General features: G+C 43.1%; 1 protein-coding gene across 3 annotated transcripts; it reads right to left on the bottom strand.

The window, feature by feature from the left end:
* Nucleotides 1-2,098: 2,098 nt before the first annotated feature.
* On the bottom strand, nucleotides 2,099-12,266 carry DDO (D-aspartate oxidase). Of its 3 annotated transcripts, none has more exons than XM_082216814.1 (5): nucleotides 12,119-12,266; nucleotides 8,783-8,957; nucleotides 7,587-7,695; nucleotides 6,081-6,257; nucleotides 2,099-2,922 (listed from the first exon to the last, which is right to left on the bottom strand). In XM_082216814.1, the coding sequence occupies exons 2-5, from the start codon at nucleotides 8,952-8,954 to the stop codon at nucleotides 2,355-2,357; spliced, it is 1,026 nt and encodes a 341-aa protein (XP_082072940.1). In that variant the 5' UTR covers nucleotides 8,955-8,957; nucleotides 12,119-12,266; the 3' UTR covers nucleotides 2,099-2,354. The 3 variants fall into 3 exon arrangements, with proteins under 3 accessions (XP_082072940.1, XP_082072941.1, XP_082072939.1); XM_082216815.1 differs by lacking the exon at nucleotides 12,119-12,266 and adding an exon at nucleotides 12,032-12,052; XM_082216813.1 differs by lacking the exon at nucleotides 12,119-12,266 and adding an exon at nucleotides 11,323-11,463.
* Nucleotides 12,267-17,828: the final 5,562 nt, after the last annotated feature.

The following is a 17,828-nucleotide window of genomic DNA, read 5'->3' as shown; positions in this document are numbered from 1 at the left end:
CAGCGGTTCAAATCCCCACAACAGGGTGAGCTCCCATTGCTCGGTCCCAGCTCCTGCCAACCTGGCAGTTCGAAAGCACCCCCCCAAAAAGTGCAAGTAAATTAATAGGTACCACTCCGGTGGAAAGGTAAACAGCATTTCTGTGCACTGGTGTCATGTTCCATTGTGCCAGAAGCGGCTTAGTCATGCTGGCCACATGACCCAGAAAAACTGTCTGTGGAGCGGACAAACGCCAGCTTCTGCAGCCAGTAGAGTGAGATGAGTGCCACACCCCAGATTCATTCGTGACTGGACTTAACTGTCAGGGGTCCCTTTACCTTTACAATTTGGAAGCAGAAGGAGAAAGTGAAAGCTTCTCATAAGAAACTAAATTGGGGATAGCCAGCACAGAGGCCTCAGATGTTTACAACTCCTATAATCTCAGCTGGAGATTATGGAAATCATAGTTCGAAACACCTGGACAGTTGGATACCCCAGAGCAACACACACACACACACGCCAGGTTGCAACTCAGAGCCTGGAACTGGATTGCTGAGGAATGACTGAAGATGAAGTGAGAGAGATGCTGCAGTCTTCCCATCTCTAGCGCTGCAGCAAGTGGGATTCCAAGTTGGCAGGTATAGTGGATGAAATGAACCGACACAGGGCTAGCTGAGGCTGCTTTCGCTCTTACATCCCGTTGCCTTGAAGCTGTACTTCAAACGCTTGGGCTGCCTGCAATGCTACTCAGCACCAGCAACATCTGAAAATGTTGCTGGGATGACCATAGCGAGGAATGCGCTGTTCTGTATTCAGGAAAGGTGAGCAGTTTTGCTCAGAGCTACTTGTAAAGAGTTACAGGCAGCGTAATGGTCTGACTATTAAAGCCCAGGAATTTGGCAGCATCGTGCAACAAGCTAGTAACATAAAAGATAACGGTAACTGTAATCTACAACTGCCTGCAGCTTCATGGTCTGCAGCTTATGATATATGGCTCTGCTCTATAGTTTGAAGGATGATGTTTTGGCACTGTGGCCACACACAGCACTTGCTCGAGGATAGCAGATGCCGCTCGCTCGTGTGTTCACAAAGGAAGGCTTTTGCCTAGCCACCCAGGGCTTCTTGGGAGGAAGGTGCAGGATATAAATTTCATAAATAAATAGCCATCATTGGGAAAGCTTCCACCATGAACAAAGACATGCACTAAAAAGAAACAGCTGCAGAGTTTTTCCCATTCAAAATAGGAGACGGTTAGTCAGCCCATCACATTGGCAAAGTCTGCCCCTTGCCCCTTTTTTTTAATCCACAAGCCCCACTGAAATAAATGGGAGGCTGGTCTTCATTTCAGCGAAGTATGTGCTGAATAACCCCCCTGGGGCTTGCTCCCTGTGCTTCTTACCAGTATATTGGCTTCTGCAGAGGAAATCCTTTATTAAGATGATGTTCAGAACAGAAGATTGAGCGGAAGAATGATTGGCAGCAGGGGATTGGTATGGGATGCTGGGTGGAGTCAGAGTGAGTGACAGGCGGAGTCAATTGATAGAAATCATTGGAGAGTGGAGAATGACGCAGACGAGAAATTAGCAGAGTGTTAGGGAGAGCAGTGAGCTGAGTCAGAGTGGTGTTAGAGCTGCTGAAGAGAAGAGACAAGCATGCCAGGTTATGACAGCATAATTCTTTGTTATTCTATATTAAAAGTCCACTTGCTTGGATGGTGCTCCATCCAAAATTATATACCAATTTTAAAGTTATGAATGTATTCTGGTCTGGGGGATTCCAAGTTCGCAGATCTCACTCCACATACTGATTTTGAATTGCAGCCAATAAAGGGAAAATCTGATTCCTCTATGTAAAGGAGTAGGTGGTGACAGAAGGTTGCTCTGGGAAATATTGGGGGAAGTCTGGCCTGGACCAGCTGAGGGCCTTGTAGGAGACCCTTGGAATGCCACAGTGCTGTAGCTTCTGAACCATCCAAGCCATCCCTGGTTTTTAAAGACAGAGATACCATGCGGAGCATCCCCCAATCCCAAGCACCTTAAATAGGGCTCAAATAAGTGACTGATCCAATGCTGCCCTCTGCTGGTGAAATGGAGCTGCACAACAGAAATTTTTGCAAGGGTTGGGGACTCAATATTTTGTATTCAACTGCATTACAGATTAAACACTGCAGACAGAACCTCTCCTCCCATCACCTTTCAGCCAGTTCTCACATTCCCCTGCTGGCCATCAAGTGCTCAGCTGTCAAGAGAGAGATGCCTCTGTAAATCAACCCAATGGCATTTTCCTGACCGGATTTCAAAACTAACACACTAATCCAATTTATATCAGTAATTACTGAGAGAGAGAAATGAGAATATGAACGTTCACCTTACAGGCTACAGTTTTGCCTTATGCCTTGACATTTCAAGGGCTGCAATGCACTCTTTAACCAGCTGGGTTGCTTCCTTAGCTGTACCCTGGTGCACGGAAAATCCACCGCCCCCATGTCCGTAATTGTGCACCACCAGAAGCTTTCCACTGCCTCGAACCAGTATCTCTTTCTGGACTCTCACGGCTGACCTGGATGGCCTCAGGCCCACCCTCACCTTTATATCCTGAGCTGCCTGAAGGGATGGCTCAAGAGCACAACATCGGCCAAATATGTCTTTGCTGGTACTGGGATCTGGAGACAGCTTCCAGTTGCCTTTTTGCCGTGTCCCACCTAACGTTATGTTGTGCATCCCTGGGTAGATGTAGGTTAATCCATCGCCGTCCCGAATGAAATGTGTTACCCAAGGGGCCTTGACCTTGAGAACCTGACCTCTGACGGGGTGTATCTCGAGGTCACCCACGAGCTTCCTGGAGCCAATGCCAGAGCAATTCACTATGATGTCATAGTCACTCCGCAGCTCCCACAGGTCTTCGATTTTTCTAGCATGTACCTGGCCCCCATTTCTTTTCAGCCTGCAAAGGAAAAAAAAAATCAAGAGGTGAAATCATTATCTATCAGTGTGAATGTTTTGCCTGACTGTTACGCAGGCCAAGGATATAAGATAATTTAGATGGTCTTTGACGAGTGTGAAATAGAAAGATGGAAAGAAAAAAACAGAAAGGTTCCAATATGCAATCCAGATAATCTCATTTTACTTTTTTTTAAAAGAAACTGTTGAGAAGAAAAACCAGTGAAGAGATTGAAAAACCTTATGGAACAGAATTGTACACAAGTCAAATGGGATTCATTTGTTTAGGGAAGTTTTTAACGTTTGAAGGTTTATTCTGTTTTTAGTGTTCTGTTGGGAGCTGCCCAGAGTGACTGGGGAAACCCAGCCAGATGGGCAGGGTATAAATAATAAAATTAATTAACAGTTAAAATTAAAGCATGCATTCAGGTAGGCAGCCGTGTTGGTCTGATGCAGTCGAAGTATATTTAAAAATATAAAAAATTGTCCAGTAGCACCTTAGAGACCAACTAAGTTTGTTCTTGGTATAAGCTTTTGTGTGCATGCACACTTCTTCAGATACACACTTCTTCATTTGTGTAAAGTTAGTGGAACAAAAATCAAAAAGTGTGGTTGCTGTGTGCGTGTTTTGGCAAGTCCCAATGACTCTACAATGTAAGCAGGAAAAATATGCAATTTGAAAAGAATAACAAAGGACTGAACAAGTGGGAAATGTACAACTAATCACAGGTTAGGTGGTCTCCTTCATTCTCCGGCAAAGAGCAGTTTTTCTCCAGCAAAGAGCAGTTTTTCCAGGGATCAGGAAAAGTGCTGAGTCAAGATCCAAAGTATCATGCAATTAGTTTTGTGCACCCACAAGAACTTTAGACTTCTGTTTCTTGCACAGTTGCCCACCAATCCACATGTCAATTATGGAACTGAGGAGACTTTCAGAGCTGTTCGTGATTTGGTGCTGGAGATTGCTGTTCAGAAAAACAGACTTTTTTTGTTTTTTTAACCCACTGCGCAAGCTTCTGCTACTTAAAGCAGAAGCTTGCCTGCACAATCCTACTGATGATTCTCACTCCTCTGTTTTAATTCCCACGAGTCTGTATTACATAAGAGGCTGAGCTGCACTGCCTGCCTGTTTGCTCTCTGTTTGCCCAATTTGAGGTGGAGGTGGTGTGTAAAGACCTATACAGATTGAGACTCAGGAATTTGAAGGAGCTCCTCTCTCACCATCGACCAGCCCAGGCCTTAAGATTTATATGAAAGGCCCTGCCTGCAGCTCTATTGACAGTGGTGGTTCATGGTTATGATGGCACAGAACAAGACCTTCTCTCTTGTGACTCTGCAACTGTGGAACTCTCCCCCATGGAAGATAAAAGCTTCCCACCCCCCAACACCAGCCTCCCGCCATCACATGTGTACTTTTTTCTTCAGGTCTTTGGAATTAATGAATTGATCTTCAGCAGATGGATTGGTTGCTTTTATTATCGTTATTGGTTTTGTTTGACATTAAAGTATCAATATAACATTGTGCACCGCCTGTGAACCTGCTGGTTGAAGTGCGGGTTATAAACACTATAAATCATCATCATCATCAAAAATGCACTGAATGAAGTTAGAGAACAGAGCTTTGAGGGAGGCTGCATTTCCCAGGGGTGTTTTGTGCTCTTACAAAACATCTGTTCAATTGCAAACACATGTGCTAGGCTGGTAATAAAAGGACACAGAAACCCACATAGATCAAAATTACAGAAAACTGCTCATTGTGCCCATCCTTGAAAAAGCAAAAGCACATTTCCCATCTACCTCTACCAGAAAATAATGCATCCCAGTGTCAGGCTAAAGCAGGATACAAGAGCTGATGGACATTAAGTTGGCCCTTGGTTTATGCTGAAATCTCACTTGTCTGTGCCGCACCAATGCATCCTCACAGGTGGGCACAATTCTTTTTTAAAAAATCATGACCCTCTTGTGCCTTCAACAAATCAGTTGTTCATGGGACGTGCCCCCTCTCAGTGGCAATCCTTTAACTGTGAGGCAAAGATGTTTTTGTTTTCCCAGGAGTTTTTTCATTTTAGTTTTTTTTTTAAGCTATTGCAATGTTTATGCAGCTGAAAATTATGCTGCCGTGGAACTGAATGCATCAGAAGGTGGTAGACTCTTAATTCCTTTGGTCTGAAGAAGAGGCTGCTCATCATTTATGCTGCAGCTGCATCTCCTGAAGTGGAAGTGGCTTTGAGGTCACTCCCAATTTAATGTTTCTGAAGTTTGTTGTGACAGTCGAAAAGTAGCCGACGTGCCCCAATCAACACTCTTCTTGCCTACAGAAGTGGCTCGTGGGTTCCAGCCAAGTGCTTATGATTGATTCTCTTTTTGTATCTTTTGATGAACAGCACCATAAATAGTGCTCAGGGCACTTGAGGGTACACAATAAATTACACATCTAATGGACACTTCCTTCTGACCCACTCAGTGGAAGAAATCTTAATCATTTGTTTCAGCTACTTGGACACCATCCTTCAAACGGGCCTATCAGCAAAACAGCATTTATCTGAGTGAGTTTTGTGCCAATGACTCGCTCTGAGGATCAGGCAGCTCCTTTGGGAAATTACAAGAGTGTAAGACAGAAATGAGGGGCAGCAGAGGCCTTTGCCCACAGGCCTGCCTGACAGATACTAAATGGATTCTGCAATTTAGTTGAGCGTCGGCACCACTTTCAGGACTGTTTAAAAAATGAAACATGACAAGGCATGAGTTCCCCGTGAGGTTGCTCATATGTCAGAACAGCACACTGGAAGAATAAAGAGCACTCAGCGTGTGATTGCTTTGAAGCAAAACTGCCAGCCCATGTTGTAACATGGTGTAAGAATAGAAGTGCTATTGCATTACAACCAGGGAGCACTTTCTTAACATTTGGTCTTTGTTTCACTTTGCATCACATCACCACAATAAGAAAATGGCAGTGTGTTGAAAGCTGGGACAGGGAAGCTGTGGTCCTACAATCCCCATCATCCCTGACCAGACAAAGGGCCATCACATTCTGCTTGTGAGCATGCAGAGACATCTGGCTGGCTGCTGGTGGAGGCAGGATGCTCAGATAGAAGGATCTTGGTCTTATCCAATAATACGGTTCTTTCATTTGTTATAGCAAGGTGTCCACCCAAACACTCATACCTTTTCTCCAGCCAAAGCAAATAGGGTGGGCAGTCACACTTCAGTGTAGTAAAGGCCTGACCACATTTGTGCTGCGGAAATTTCTTCATTTCCTGTTCAGTCATCGAGCGAAACCCCAGAACCACATCAGACCAGAATGGAGGCTTCTCTTCAGGAATGGTTTTAAAGATCTGCCAGCTCATAGACATGAAAGGGAGGAGGAACGTAAAACACACAGCCATTCTGTTCTGTTACATTTATTGGAAAATCATTATCTAAGAACAAAATTATTTCATATAATTGTGGTTGGGTGTGTTTTTTTGGGTAGTTCTGTGCTCCTGCTGCACCTGTTCCTAAGATGTATTTCCCCCGATTACCAAACTAGGGCCTTTGTAAAGTCCACAAGCTGGGCTTAGTGGCAACAGTCCTCTCCTGCTGTTGCTCTACTGCTTTTAATACGAAGCTGTTAAACAGCCACCATAAGGAATAGCCATTGGGAGACCAGTCCCAAATAAATTTCTACCATTCATTCATATGATACCAAAACATGTGCTTATGTGTCAGTGGGGGGAAACAGATACCACACTGGGAGCAGCATATCCCAAGGGTTCCATTCAGGATGCTATTTTCACAGAATTGCATGGGGGGAGTAATTTTGTTTGTTTGTTATTATGGCATGTATTTTCATGTTTTTATATTGCAAACCACCTTGTGATATTCAGATGAAGGGTGGTATAGAAATTTAAATCATCATCATCATAGAATCATAGAGTTGGAAGGGACCTCAAGAGTCATCTAGCTCAACCCCCTGCAATGCAGGAATCTCAAGTAAAGCATCCATGACAGATGGCCATCCAACCTCTGTTAAAAATCTCCAAGGAAGGAGAGTCTACCGCCTCCCTAGGGAGTTTGCTAGTGCCACTGTTGAACACCTCTTACTGTGAGAAAGTTCTTCCTGATGTTTGGTCAGAATTTCCTTTCTTATAACTTGAAGCCATTGGTTCAGGTCCTACTTACCCACCAGAGCAGGAGAAAACCAACTTGCTCCATGTGACACCGTTTTAGATATTTGAAGGTAGCTATCATATCTCCTCTCAAACTCCTCTTTTTCAGGCTAAACATACCCAGCTCCTTCAACTGTTCCTCATAAGGCTTGGTTTCCAGACCCTTGACCATGCCCTCCTCTGCACGTGTTCCAGCTTATAAATGTCCATCTTAAATTGTGGCGTCCAAAACCGGACACAGTATTCAGTAATACTAGTAATTCATGAGCGCATATTGGTTTTGTCTCTTCCCCTTTCTAAAACATGGCCACAAAATACAATTCCAATGCATGCATTTTTATGTGCTTATTGTATTTATAGCCCGCCTTTCTTCCTCAAGTCAGTGTACATTGGGTTCCTACCCAGACAGTCACACAGGCACTGTCCAGACCTTCACTGCTTTATGTGCCTTGAACTCTGCTTGGCCAACAGGCTTGCCTATCCCCCTGCTTTTAGTAAGCATAGTACAGCCTTCCTTATTTACCCAGAGACCAAATGAATCCCAGCCTCTGAAGCTTCTGAGGAATTACAGATTACTGACAGGTAGTCAAAGGTCTCCTTAAACCACTGCTTCTGTTGATGAACCGGTGTGTCTGCACAGCAGAAAGAAAACACATTTTAAATGATGTTTTAAATTTATAGTGTCATATCTCTATTCTACATACTCAGCGAAACATCTGGAATACAATAGAGCTTGACTGTGGTTTGATTTGTAATCTAGTCTTGCAAAGTGATTGCTGCTTCTTCCTGCAAAATACTGACTACCTTCATACGTAGTTGAACGGATATATTTTCCAGCTTCTGTGATGTATGTAACATGGCCAAATAAACAATGCAAATATTTCTGCCTGGAAGCAAAGTGTACGTACAGAGTCCAGAACAGGGAAGAGTCTTGCATGCAGCAATAGGGGTACTATGACAGGCACTCTGTACTCTTTGGATGGAGTTTTGGAATGACCCTAGCCTGGCAATATTACAAAGAATGTTAGTAGCTTATTGATTGGGTGCAAGTGCAATGTGTAATATTTTAGATTTGCTACTTTTTCTCCTTATAGAACTACTGTAAAGAGAGAGAGAGACCTACAGTTGATGCTAAACATATGTGGAGGTTATGTTCCAGGGATAATGCATAAAGTCAAAATCATGAATAAAACATACTCTCCCTGCACCTCTGAACACGCTCCCAAGGTGAGTGCAATGGTGGGAGGGATCCTTTTTGGCCAAGCATATAAAGCTGGATTTGCACAAGTTAAACATGTGTAAGTTGTGAGTCAACTGTACATACATCTCAATTTGGCAATAGCGGCACTCATTTCACAGCAACCACTTCAGTGTTTTGTTGCTCGTGGTGCACTGATCCACTTGTCATGGAATCAGCCCTGAAAACTACAGTTACCCCTCTCTGAAGCCCGTTTTGGGAGCTGATAGTAAATACAGAAAATCATCTGGAGGATGCTGAAGACGCATTTCTTTACCTTCAATTTTGACACTTGAGGCGTTATGTTTAGGACCCACCTTATTTTTATTGTTGTAAGTTGCTTAAAACCATTTTTAATATTGTGTTTTAATGTTGTAACCCACCCTGGGACCTTAGGAAGAAGGACGGAAAACAAATAAATACATAACGTAAATATCTATGCCTATTTACATTTTGCATCTTAGGAAGGAAATTCCACTCACCTGGGTAAATATGAGGAATGAGCATCCCAGCAGCTACATCACTTGTTGTATTGGGGGTAAACCTGTCAGCAATGACAGTCACGCTGCAGTCTGAGACAGATTCCGAAATGCAAACAGCAGTAGAGAGGCCAATGAGCCCTGCACCAATGACTGCAATCTTTGCCTTGGACATGTTCTGTTATGAGAAGTGGAAGGAGAAAGGGGGGGGGTGTGAAAATAAAATTCTAAAGACAAAACAAGGATTTCTTATATAATGATTTTTTTAAAAAAAATAATAATCTAAGAATACTTTTAAAAAAAATCTGTCCATTGTGGAACAAGATATGGAGGGCTCTTAATCCATAGATATCTTAAGAGGGATTAGCATAGGGGACCTCACCCATGCACTTGATTGAATAGGTTCTTCTGGAAATAAAGCTTACTCCATATGTCAGGAGTGCTCTGATGGTGTTTCCTGCTTGGCAGGGAGTTGGACTCGATGGCGCTTGTGGTCTCTTCCAACTCTATGATTCTATGATTCTAGGTGTCCGTTCAGCTTCATTGACAGCACCTGGCACTTTTGGGCGGTTTCTTGGATCCCAGCCACCTGGCAGGGTCCATTAGTCTGGATGCGTTTTCACTCGGCTACAGGCTTCCTTAGCAGTGGCTCACAGCCTTCTTAATTTCCTACTATGCCTCAGAGCAATGGTGCACTAGGGTTATTGCGGGACTTAAAAGGGTCGCTCACTGTTGTTGCTGCAAGATAAGCCCTGTTCAGAGGTGTAACAATGCAGACTGGGACCCACTTGATAGGACTTTGCTGAAGGCCCTTTCAAAACTACAACTGCTCTGCCACTGTTTAAATAACAAAGTAAAGAGAAGATGGAGTATGCAAGCAAGCACAATTTCTTCTCTAAACTAAAACACAGCCAATTAGCCAGTCATTCCTTTGAGTGGAACAAAAGGTCAACATGAAACTGCACAATGTCCAACTACACATCTGCAAACAGTGTCTGCAAAAGATACCATCTGTGAAGAAGAGAAAGTCACCCCAAAGCATGGGGCAACATGAATATACAGTATTGTGTCTTTGACAGTCCTGGCAGAATGCAGAGATTTTGTATTCATAGCATATTCATATTCATCGAATCTCCTGTTGCTTTGATAGCCATGGCATTCATGCTGGAACAGTTTATGGATCAACAAGTACTTTAAAAAAAATCTAGTAGAGAGTGGCCTTCGTACCCTGCTTTAAAACATCTTAGGTTTTGAACTTCCTTTGAACTTTGCACATGACAAGTAGAATTTGGTTGATAATTCCCCAAAGTTTATTTCTGATAAAAGAGTACCAATGGAAAGAACAAGTATTTGGTTTTTTTCCCTTCTAAGAAACAGCAACAGCATGATTGAGATCAATATTTTCTCAAAATATTTTGGCATTTCAGTTCTCCCCAGCCTGACAGTTGAAAAATCAAATGAGGAAAACTTTAGTAGATCTGGTTCCTTTGTTTAAATCTTCCATAACATGTTTTAGCTGCTGGTTTATTTTAGATTAAATTCCTGCTTACCATTACCTTCTGATATTTTGTGCCTTTTTTCTTTTTTGGTGGGGAAGGCCACCATGCTCCTTAGAGCTATGTTATGCTTTCTCTATAATACAGATATACTAAGGAAGAGGGAGATCATTAAACCTTCCCAGTGAGCATACATAATTTATCAGAGGCAAGGGCCCTGACACTTTTTCCTAATATGAACTGAGTTTAGACTATTCCATTTCTTTAATCTGCATGTTTTCTTCTCTCTCTCCCTCCTCTCCAGTCCAACAACAAAAAAGAACAATTCTAATGAATGCACAACAGAGCCACTCTTATGATGAATGAATATGATCAAATGTTTACTGCTTGAAGTCATAGGCCAACACACAGAAGAGAGGTAAAAGAGGAAATGTCTGAAAGAGACATACAATGTGTACAATTAAACTACCAGTTCACAGTTCATCATACAAAGCATGATATAAATAGCCGTTAAAAACAACTTCCAAAGGTTTCTAGCTGTTTAGTTTGGTGAACCAACTTTGCAATTTACCTACACATTATTTTTTAAAACCTGCACAGATTTTTGTGCTTGTTGTGTGTGTTGCAGTTGGAAACAATCAAGTCAAAGTGGAAATATTTCTGCCCTTCCACAGAATAGAGAAGGCACCTCCATCAACAAAACACATTTCAATATATGTATAGTACTGTAAAATGTTTGGCACTGAAAAACATCAACATTCAATGCCTTATAAAATTAGGAAATAAGATTTTTTTAAAAAAAGGTTTTTCACATTTGTACTGCACTCTTCATCTAATGAACTCAGGGCTGCATACATGGGATCAAGCCCATTTTACTGTCAGATTACGGTATACTAGGCTTGAGATTTGGTGGGTTTCATGGTTGTGTAAGGTCTGTCCAGCAAAATTCTGTCCACTAATGCTATGGAGTATATCACACAGTTTTATACTGGTCCAAAAATAACAAGAACCCTGCAGGATATTAAAGCCGGATATATTTATTATGACGTCAGCTTTTGTAGAGGTGTGCTGCAGTGGATTCCAGTCCATGAAAGTTTGTGCAGTTCTAAATCTGATAATCTTTCAAGGTGCCACGAGACTCTGCTGCTTATGCTGCAAAAGACTTAACGTTGCTACCCCTTCTTGAGGTTACAATGGTCCAGTAGGCTGAGGAAATAAGGAAACAAGGGTTTTGCCACAGAGTACTAAGTCGTCTTTTGCAAAGGGATCAAATATTTATTTCACTCATTCTAATGCACATCAATCTCTGACTTTTGTCTTCTGAGTTTCTGGGGTTTTTCCTGTTGTTATTCTATCTCTCACAGCTACAATAAACCTACCATTAAAATTATGGACTGGTCATTTCTTCGTTAGGGGGCAAACGGGCAAATTTAGCAGAGGATCAAATACTCCCCCCCCCCCTCACTGTACTAGTCCCAGCCCCTGCCGTTTGTGCAGCACACTTTTAAACAGGGCTCAATTTCTGTTCAGAAACGTTGCAAAAAAACACGATTTGACAAATGATCTCTGACCAGTCAAAAACGCGGCAGTATTTTCAGCCAACTGCTTAGAATGCGGATAAGAGCAGGAGCTATGAAGCGGGATAGTATTAAAATTAAAAAGTAAAAACCCACAAAGCTCTCCGCCCTCCCCTTTCTCCAGGAACCGGCTTTATAATAATATGTAGGTTCACAGCGTACAATGGCTCTACATTTACGTGGATAGACGGACTAGGGGAGTTCACGGGTTTTCCCGCTCATTCTGACGAGCCGCGGACAACCGCGGGAGAGAGGCTAAAAAGTACCTTTCCTTTGCAAAGAATCCGGACCCTTTCCGACAAAGTGGCGCTTCCCCACCAAAGGTTTCCAGGCCACGGACGCGACCATTAGAAGGGGACGGAGGGGAAACGCAGGCTCGGAGGGCGGAGCAATCGCCAGAAGACAGCTCTGCTCGTTCCCGATTGGTCAGCAGCGGCGGGTTTCGGCGACTCCACGGGCTCGAGGGCGGCCCGTTTCGTGCTCCCTCCCGCCGAGCCTCGCTCCTTGCAACGAGTGTTGCACTGGTGTTTTGGATTCGTCCGACTGGATCCCTGTCGCCAAGTGTCCATGGTCCCTTCAAGGGAAACTGCTTCAGTTGTCCTCGTTGCATGATTTTAATTGGTGCTACTGGGCAACATAGCTGTCAACTTTTCCCTTTTTTTAAAAGGGAAATTCCCTTATTCCGAATAGGATTCCTCGCAAGAAAAGGGAAAAGTTGACAGCTATGCTGGGCAACGAAGTCAAAATAAGAGTCGCAAGGTTAAATATTAAACCAGAGGCAGTTTATTCATGGCCGGATTATAATGGTTGCAATTGGAATTACTGCGCCAGGGTTTATGTCTGCAAGGGACCCAGGGAATGTATCACGCTCTCGTGTGTCAGTCTCCAGGTGGGAGTAAGCTACAGTTCCCGAGATTCGGGTGTGCAGCCTTGTGTTTTAAATGTATGGTGTAGCTGTTACATACAGGTTTCCATTACCTCTCAGAGGAAAATCTGTTAAAGCTCCTCTCTTCAGATATGTCTATCAGAGCTTCTGCCAAAGGTTTATTTATACATGAGTGGGCCAACCCAAGTGGCCACCCCACTCCACATTTCCAGCAAACATATGGAAGGAGGCTTTGACTGAAACCCCGCTTTGGAGGGAATCTCCCTTTGAATTGGAGCATCCTAATAATTTGTATTGTTTGTGGACTGGTGCCTCTCCCAAGCTGGCAGTGAGTCACAAAACATATTAGAATGCAGTTCAAAAAAATATACTGGTTGCAAATGCAACTTGCAGAAAATGATTATTTGGTACAATCTCTTGCCAAAATGATACAATATGATTAGATGTGTCGCATATGGTCACAGTGCAACATAGATTTAAGTACTGTGCTGGATCGTAGCCAAAATTCATATTTGCTTTATGATCAGAATTTTTCAAGTTGCTAGTTATATTGAATATATTTTATGTTTATTTTTATATCTTTAGGGCCAACTATTTACATGAAGGCTGTTCCAGGTGGGTAAAGAGGTTTATGCCATGTGTAGATGTAGGATTCCTCAGAAGCTGGGAAGAGCAAATTAATACTCCATATATCTGGGTCCTTGGTTATGTATGCAATAGGAGCTCTTTTCCAGAAATGTAGGAAGCCCTTCCCTATACTTACTTTCTTGTTGGAAGGGAATCTAATGCGGATATTCTCTTTCATCAATGGTCAAATCATCACTTTGCACTTTGGGGGCAATTAGATGCATAGTACATGTGTAAATTTGTTTTCAGTCAAAACAAAAAGATGGCCAGATAGCAAAGGAGGAAGTGCCATTTCAATCAGCAGCCAGACAACTCCATTTTGCAGTAGCCAATGTGTGTCTCTACTAACAAGTCATGAGGATATCTTGTAACAGTGTGTGAAAAGATCATCTATGGTTTTTCCTGGAACAGATGTTCTCTTTCACAAGATTGGGTTTCATAAGAATATGGATTTATGGAGTGGTGATGTCATCCAATAACTGAAAATATGGCAGTGAAATCAAGTGACAAACATCATGCCCTCAGCTTCAGAACCCAGGATACTGTTTTAATTATAGAAAATGAATGTTTGGTTTTTTTCTATGAAGTAATAGACATAAATGATTGCCCAATGTGTAAATCTATGTACCACTAACTGTGAAAGTGATAACATTGTGTTTTAAAAATTTCTTTATAATTAACAATAAATTAACAAAATATGTCAGTGCAAGCTATGCATTTTAAGGGCTTTTATATTTAAAAAATCCTGGTAGTGTTATATATCTATACATACAGATATATAATAACCTGAGCAGTTGCCTTATGCTGGCTGTCAGATACAGAGCTGGCCCACCCATGATGTGAGGTGATGCACCCTCCTCAGGTGGTGGAACTGAAAGAGGCAGTTCTCTTCCCACCCCACCGCTTCCACTACAGAGAGGGAGGCATTCTGGAGCACAACATTGCCACTTGTCTTCCCTGCCCCTGGGTGGAAAAGCCAAGTGAGTGGCAACTTCTGGAGGAGCGCCTCAGCTCCTGCTGAGTTCGGAGAGAACTGGAGCTTGGTGGCAGCAGAAGTGGGGCATGGTGGGAGGAACCAGGGGTTGGCAATTCCTGTTTATCCTCAGGTAGTGAAATGGGATAAGCTGTCCCTGCTCAGATAACTAGTCCATGGCTAGCCAAGCATTTTCTTCGTGGGCTGCCAGCAGTTTCCAGACATTCCTATTCTCCAGCTGGCAGCAGTTCCTAGGCAGAGATCTCTAAGTGGAAAATTATGGAGACTGAATCTGAAACCTTATCCAGACAATGAGTGGGTGCTTCCAGGGGCTTTTATTGCTTGCTGCCTCAATACATCTGAAAAATCAGCAACAGCTCTTAACATTCTACCTGCTACGGTAAGTCACTGGGAAATATGAGGAGTTCCCTGCCAAAAGGGATATTTGTCAGTCCTGGTTTTGGGGGTTGGTGGGAAAGGTCACACCTTGCCTGAGGGGAGGCCTGCAGCCTATGACTGCCAGTGTTTGTTGGTGCTTTCCTGCTGGTTGTCTCACAGTAGTCTTTACAGGGGGAAGCAATGAGAGCACTTCTTTCTGACTTAACACTAATGCATTGTCCATAGGGAGAGGTGTGAGCATTGCATTTAGTGACATCATCAGGACATTTTATCATCACACGTTGATTAATGGCTTAATTGCTTTTCTAATGTGGGGATGTCATTCACCATCAACGTTATGATTGGTGGATGGCAACAGGGTTGCTCAGAGCAATGCAGGAGTGGTTGTCTGTTTTGCTACACTGCCTCTTCTTTTTCTTGCTGTTCTTTGGCTTTCACCTTTGCTGCTGAGAACACATCATGGCATAAATGAATTGCCCTGCCAGTCGTGAAACGTTTATTTCAAGGGTGGGGCACCCATGGCCCTCCTGATGTTGTTGGACTCCAACTCCTAACTGCCTCAACTAGCAGAGCCAATGGTTAGAAATGATGTGAGTTGTAGTACAACATCTAGAAGGGGCAACCCAGCCAGATGGGTGGGATAAAAAATAATAAAATTGTTGTTATTAAGGTCCAGCCCAAGTACCAAGTATCAAGGCAGGACAATACGCCCAAGGATAACTGAGGGTGCCAAAGATTTCTGTTGTTAAAATAAGAAACTGTATATAGTTGGCCTACACACCTACACCCACCCACCCACCTTTCCAGAACCACAGTCTTTATCCCCTAGCCTTTGAAAGGGCTGACACAGACAAAATGGGGCATATGAGAAATGGAGAGTCTCAATCACTGGAGTCAGGAGGGTTCAAGAATCAGGGAGGGAGAAGGGGGTGTTGGTGGGAAGAAGTCAAAGTATTCTCTTGGGCAGTGGTTCTCAACTGGTGGTCTGTGGACCCCAGGGGATCTGCATAACCTACCAAGGGGTTCAGTAGTACCATTCATCTAACAAAAACTACCACAGAGATATCAAAAATTTCAAAAGTAAGGGGAGAGGGTCATAGCTTGGCTTTCAAAAAACAGGGTCTGCAGTACTTAGCTAATTAGGAACCACTGCCTAGTGGTCTCAATATTAGAGTTTGCTGCTGTTGTTCAAGGAAATACGTGTTTCCTTTAATGCTGCCTTTAATGAAATATGTTGTAGCATACATTTTGCACAGTCGATCTTTAGTAGTTTCGCACAAGGGTTTCTGCTTCTTTGCTAACTTTACCTTAGTCCACTTGCTTCCCTGCACAGTGAAACACCCATGAACAAGAAGCTTGCAAGCAGCTGCTAGAGGTTCAGAATGTGAAGGAGTTGCTAGCAAGCTGAAAGCCTGTCTCAGGGAACTGACATGCCCTTGTGAGGTGGATGCCTGTACCTCTAGGATGGGTGATCAGAAGGTGATGGCAGGAGGTGTCCTTGTTGAAACTTAGGACAGATGTGCCAGGATGCTTTGCTGAGAAAATGAAACTACAAAGAAAGGAAAGAGCAACAGGGCACAGCTGGGGAGCCAGAGGAAGAGGAAGGGAGAGGCCAAGGAGATCTGAACACACGAGAAAGTTAAAAGTGGGGAGGCAGAGGAGGAGGAGGACAAACAGGGCTTGGCAAGGCCCTTCCCACTGAAGCCACAGGGGAATCATTGTGGAAACCAAAGGCTGAGATTGTAGCAGCTGATTCCCCTCAAACTGTTTTCTTTGTTAAAATGGCTGGGAAAGTTGCATTTCCAACAGGAACAGAAATTAATTGTGAGAGAGCTGCAGGGGTAAACCTAAGATAAATGATTGAAGAATATCCAAAAAGCTTTGTTCTGAAGACTCAACACATATATTTTTTTAAAAGCCTAGTATGTATAAACATATGCATATGTAGAACACATCCAGCAAAAGACCTGTGGCCTGGTGACCCCAGCCTCTGCTCTGCAAAGTAGTCAAGCACATGTCCTTAGTTTTAACTGAGGGTGGTAAAGAAACTCTCCAGGGTCAAAACTATGTGTTACTTTAACCATTTAAAAAAGAAATTAGCAAGCTTAAGAGCTATCATTCCTCTTTATTAATAAAACAGCAGCAATGAGGGAGGGCCTTTCCAGATTGGGACAATGGTTAACTCTTTCCCTTATGCCATTTTCACACTGACAATTGGCCCCAGAACTGTTATTTGCCCCCAAAGAGCTATTTGCAGCCAATATTCTGTATACAACATCCTTCTGTAGTTTTCTTTGCAGATTTTTCTGGCCTTCAGGCATACCAAGACATTTTATTCTTACAGCACACTTAAGATGATGAGACTTATACGAGCTGAGTGAAAATGTATTTTGGATTATCCTCAGGAGGTTTGTACCGTAGATTACGGTTTATTAGGTGACTGGGCGTATTAGACGACCCCCCCCAAATTGGCAGCTGCCAATTTGGGGGTTCGTCTTATAAGCCCAGTCGCCTAATACGCTGGGCAGCTCTGCACCAGGAGGAAGCCGCCCAGCGAAGCCAGCTTAGCATTGCTGGGCAGCTTCCTCCCGGCGTGGAGAGGAGCCTGTCATCCGCTGCTGTGGCAGCTTCTGAAGCAGCAGTGGGCGGGCTCCATACCCGGCGTATAAGGCGACCCACAACTTTTTAACCTCTTTTCCTGGGTTAAAAGGTCATCTTATACGCTGGAATCTATGGTAATAAGTCATAGGGCATGTACACACATTTAGTTTCATGCCAATTTTCCCCCCACCCTTGAAGAGCCCTGTTAAAGATTGAAAGAGTTAAAGATTGCAACTGAAATAAAGGGAAGGAATGAAAAGGAATAAAATAAAAATGGCACTCCAGTTTTTAAGACAACCTGATTTTATCTGTGCTGCAGAGACATTGCTACAGACAGCTAACAATAATAATAATTCCTTTAACATTCAATGAGCATGCATGCTGTCTATGCAACTTACAAATGTTGACTGTCTCCATTAGAAGCCATGGGCTGGCTTCTCCTTTTAAATGGATGGCATTGCTAAGAAATGAGACAAAAGCTTAGAAAACC

This window comes from Podarcis vaucheri, assembly GCF_965113315.1.
Source record: "Podarcis vaucheri genome assembly, chromosome: 3".
In the NCBI taxonomy this organism is placed as follows: Eukaryota; Metazoa; Chordata; class Lepidosauria; order Squamata; family Lacertidae; genus Podarcis; species Podarcis vaucheri.
Note: the sequence above shows the minus strand (reverse complement) of the source record. Positions and strands in the feature narration are given on the sequence as shown.

Bases quoted from the DNA above. Each gene is read 5' to 3' on its own strand.
- DDO (XM_082216813.1), bottom strand. From the start codon at position 11,364: ATGGACTGGAATCCACTGCAGCACACCTCTACAAAAGCTGAC. The intron at 8,958-11,322 runs GTCATAATAAAT...TTCTCATAACAG, and splicing joins ACACCTCTACAAAAGCTGAC to AACATGTCCAAGGCAAAGAT. The intron at 2,923-6,080 runs GTATGAGTGTTT...TTTCCTTTGCAG, and splicing joins TTGCTTTGGCTGGAGAAAAG to GCTGAAAAGAAATGGGGGCC.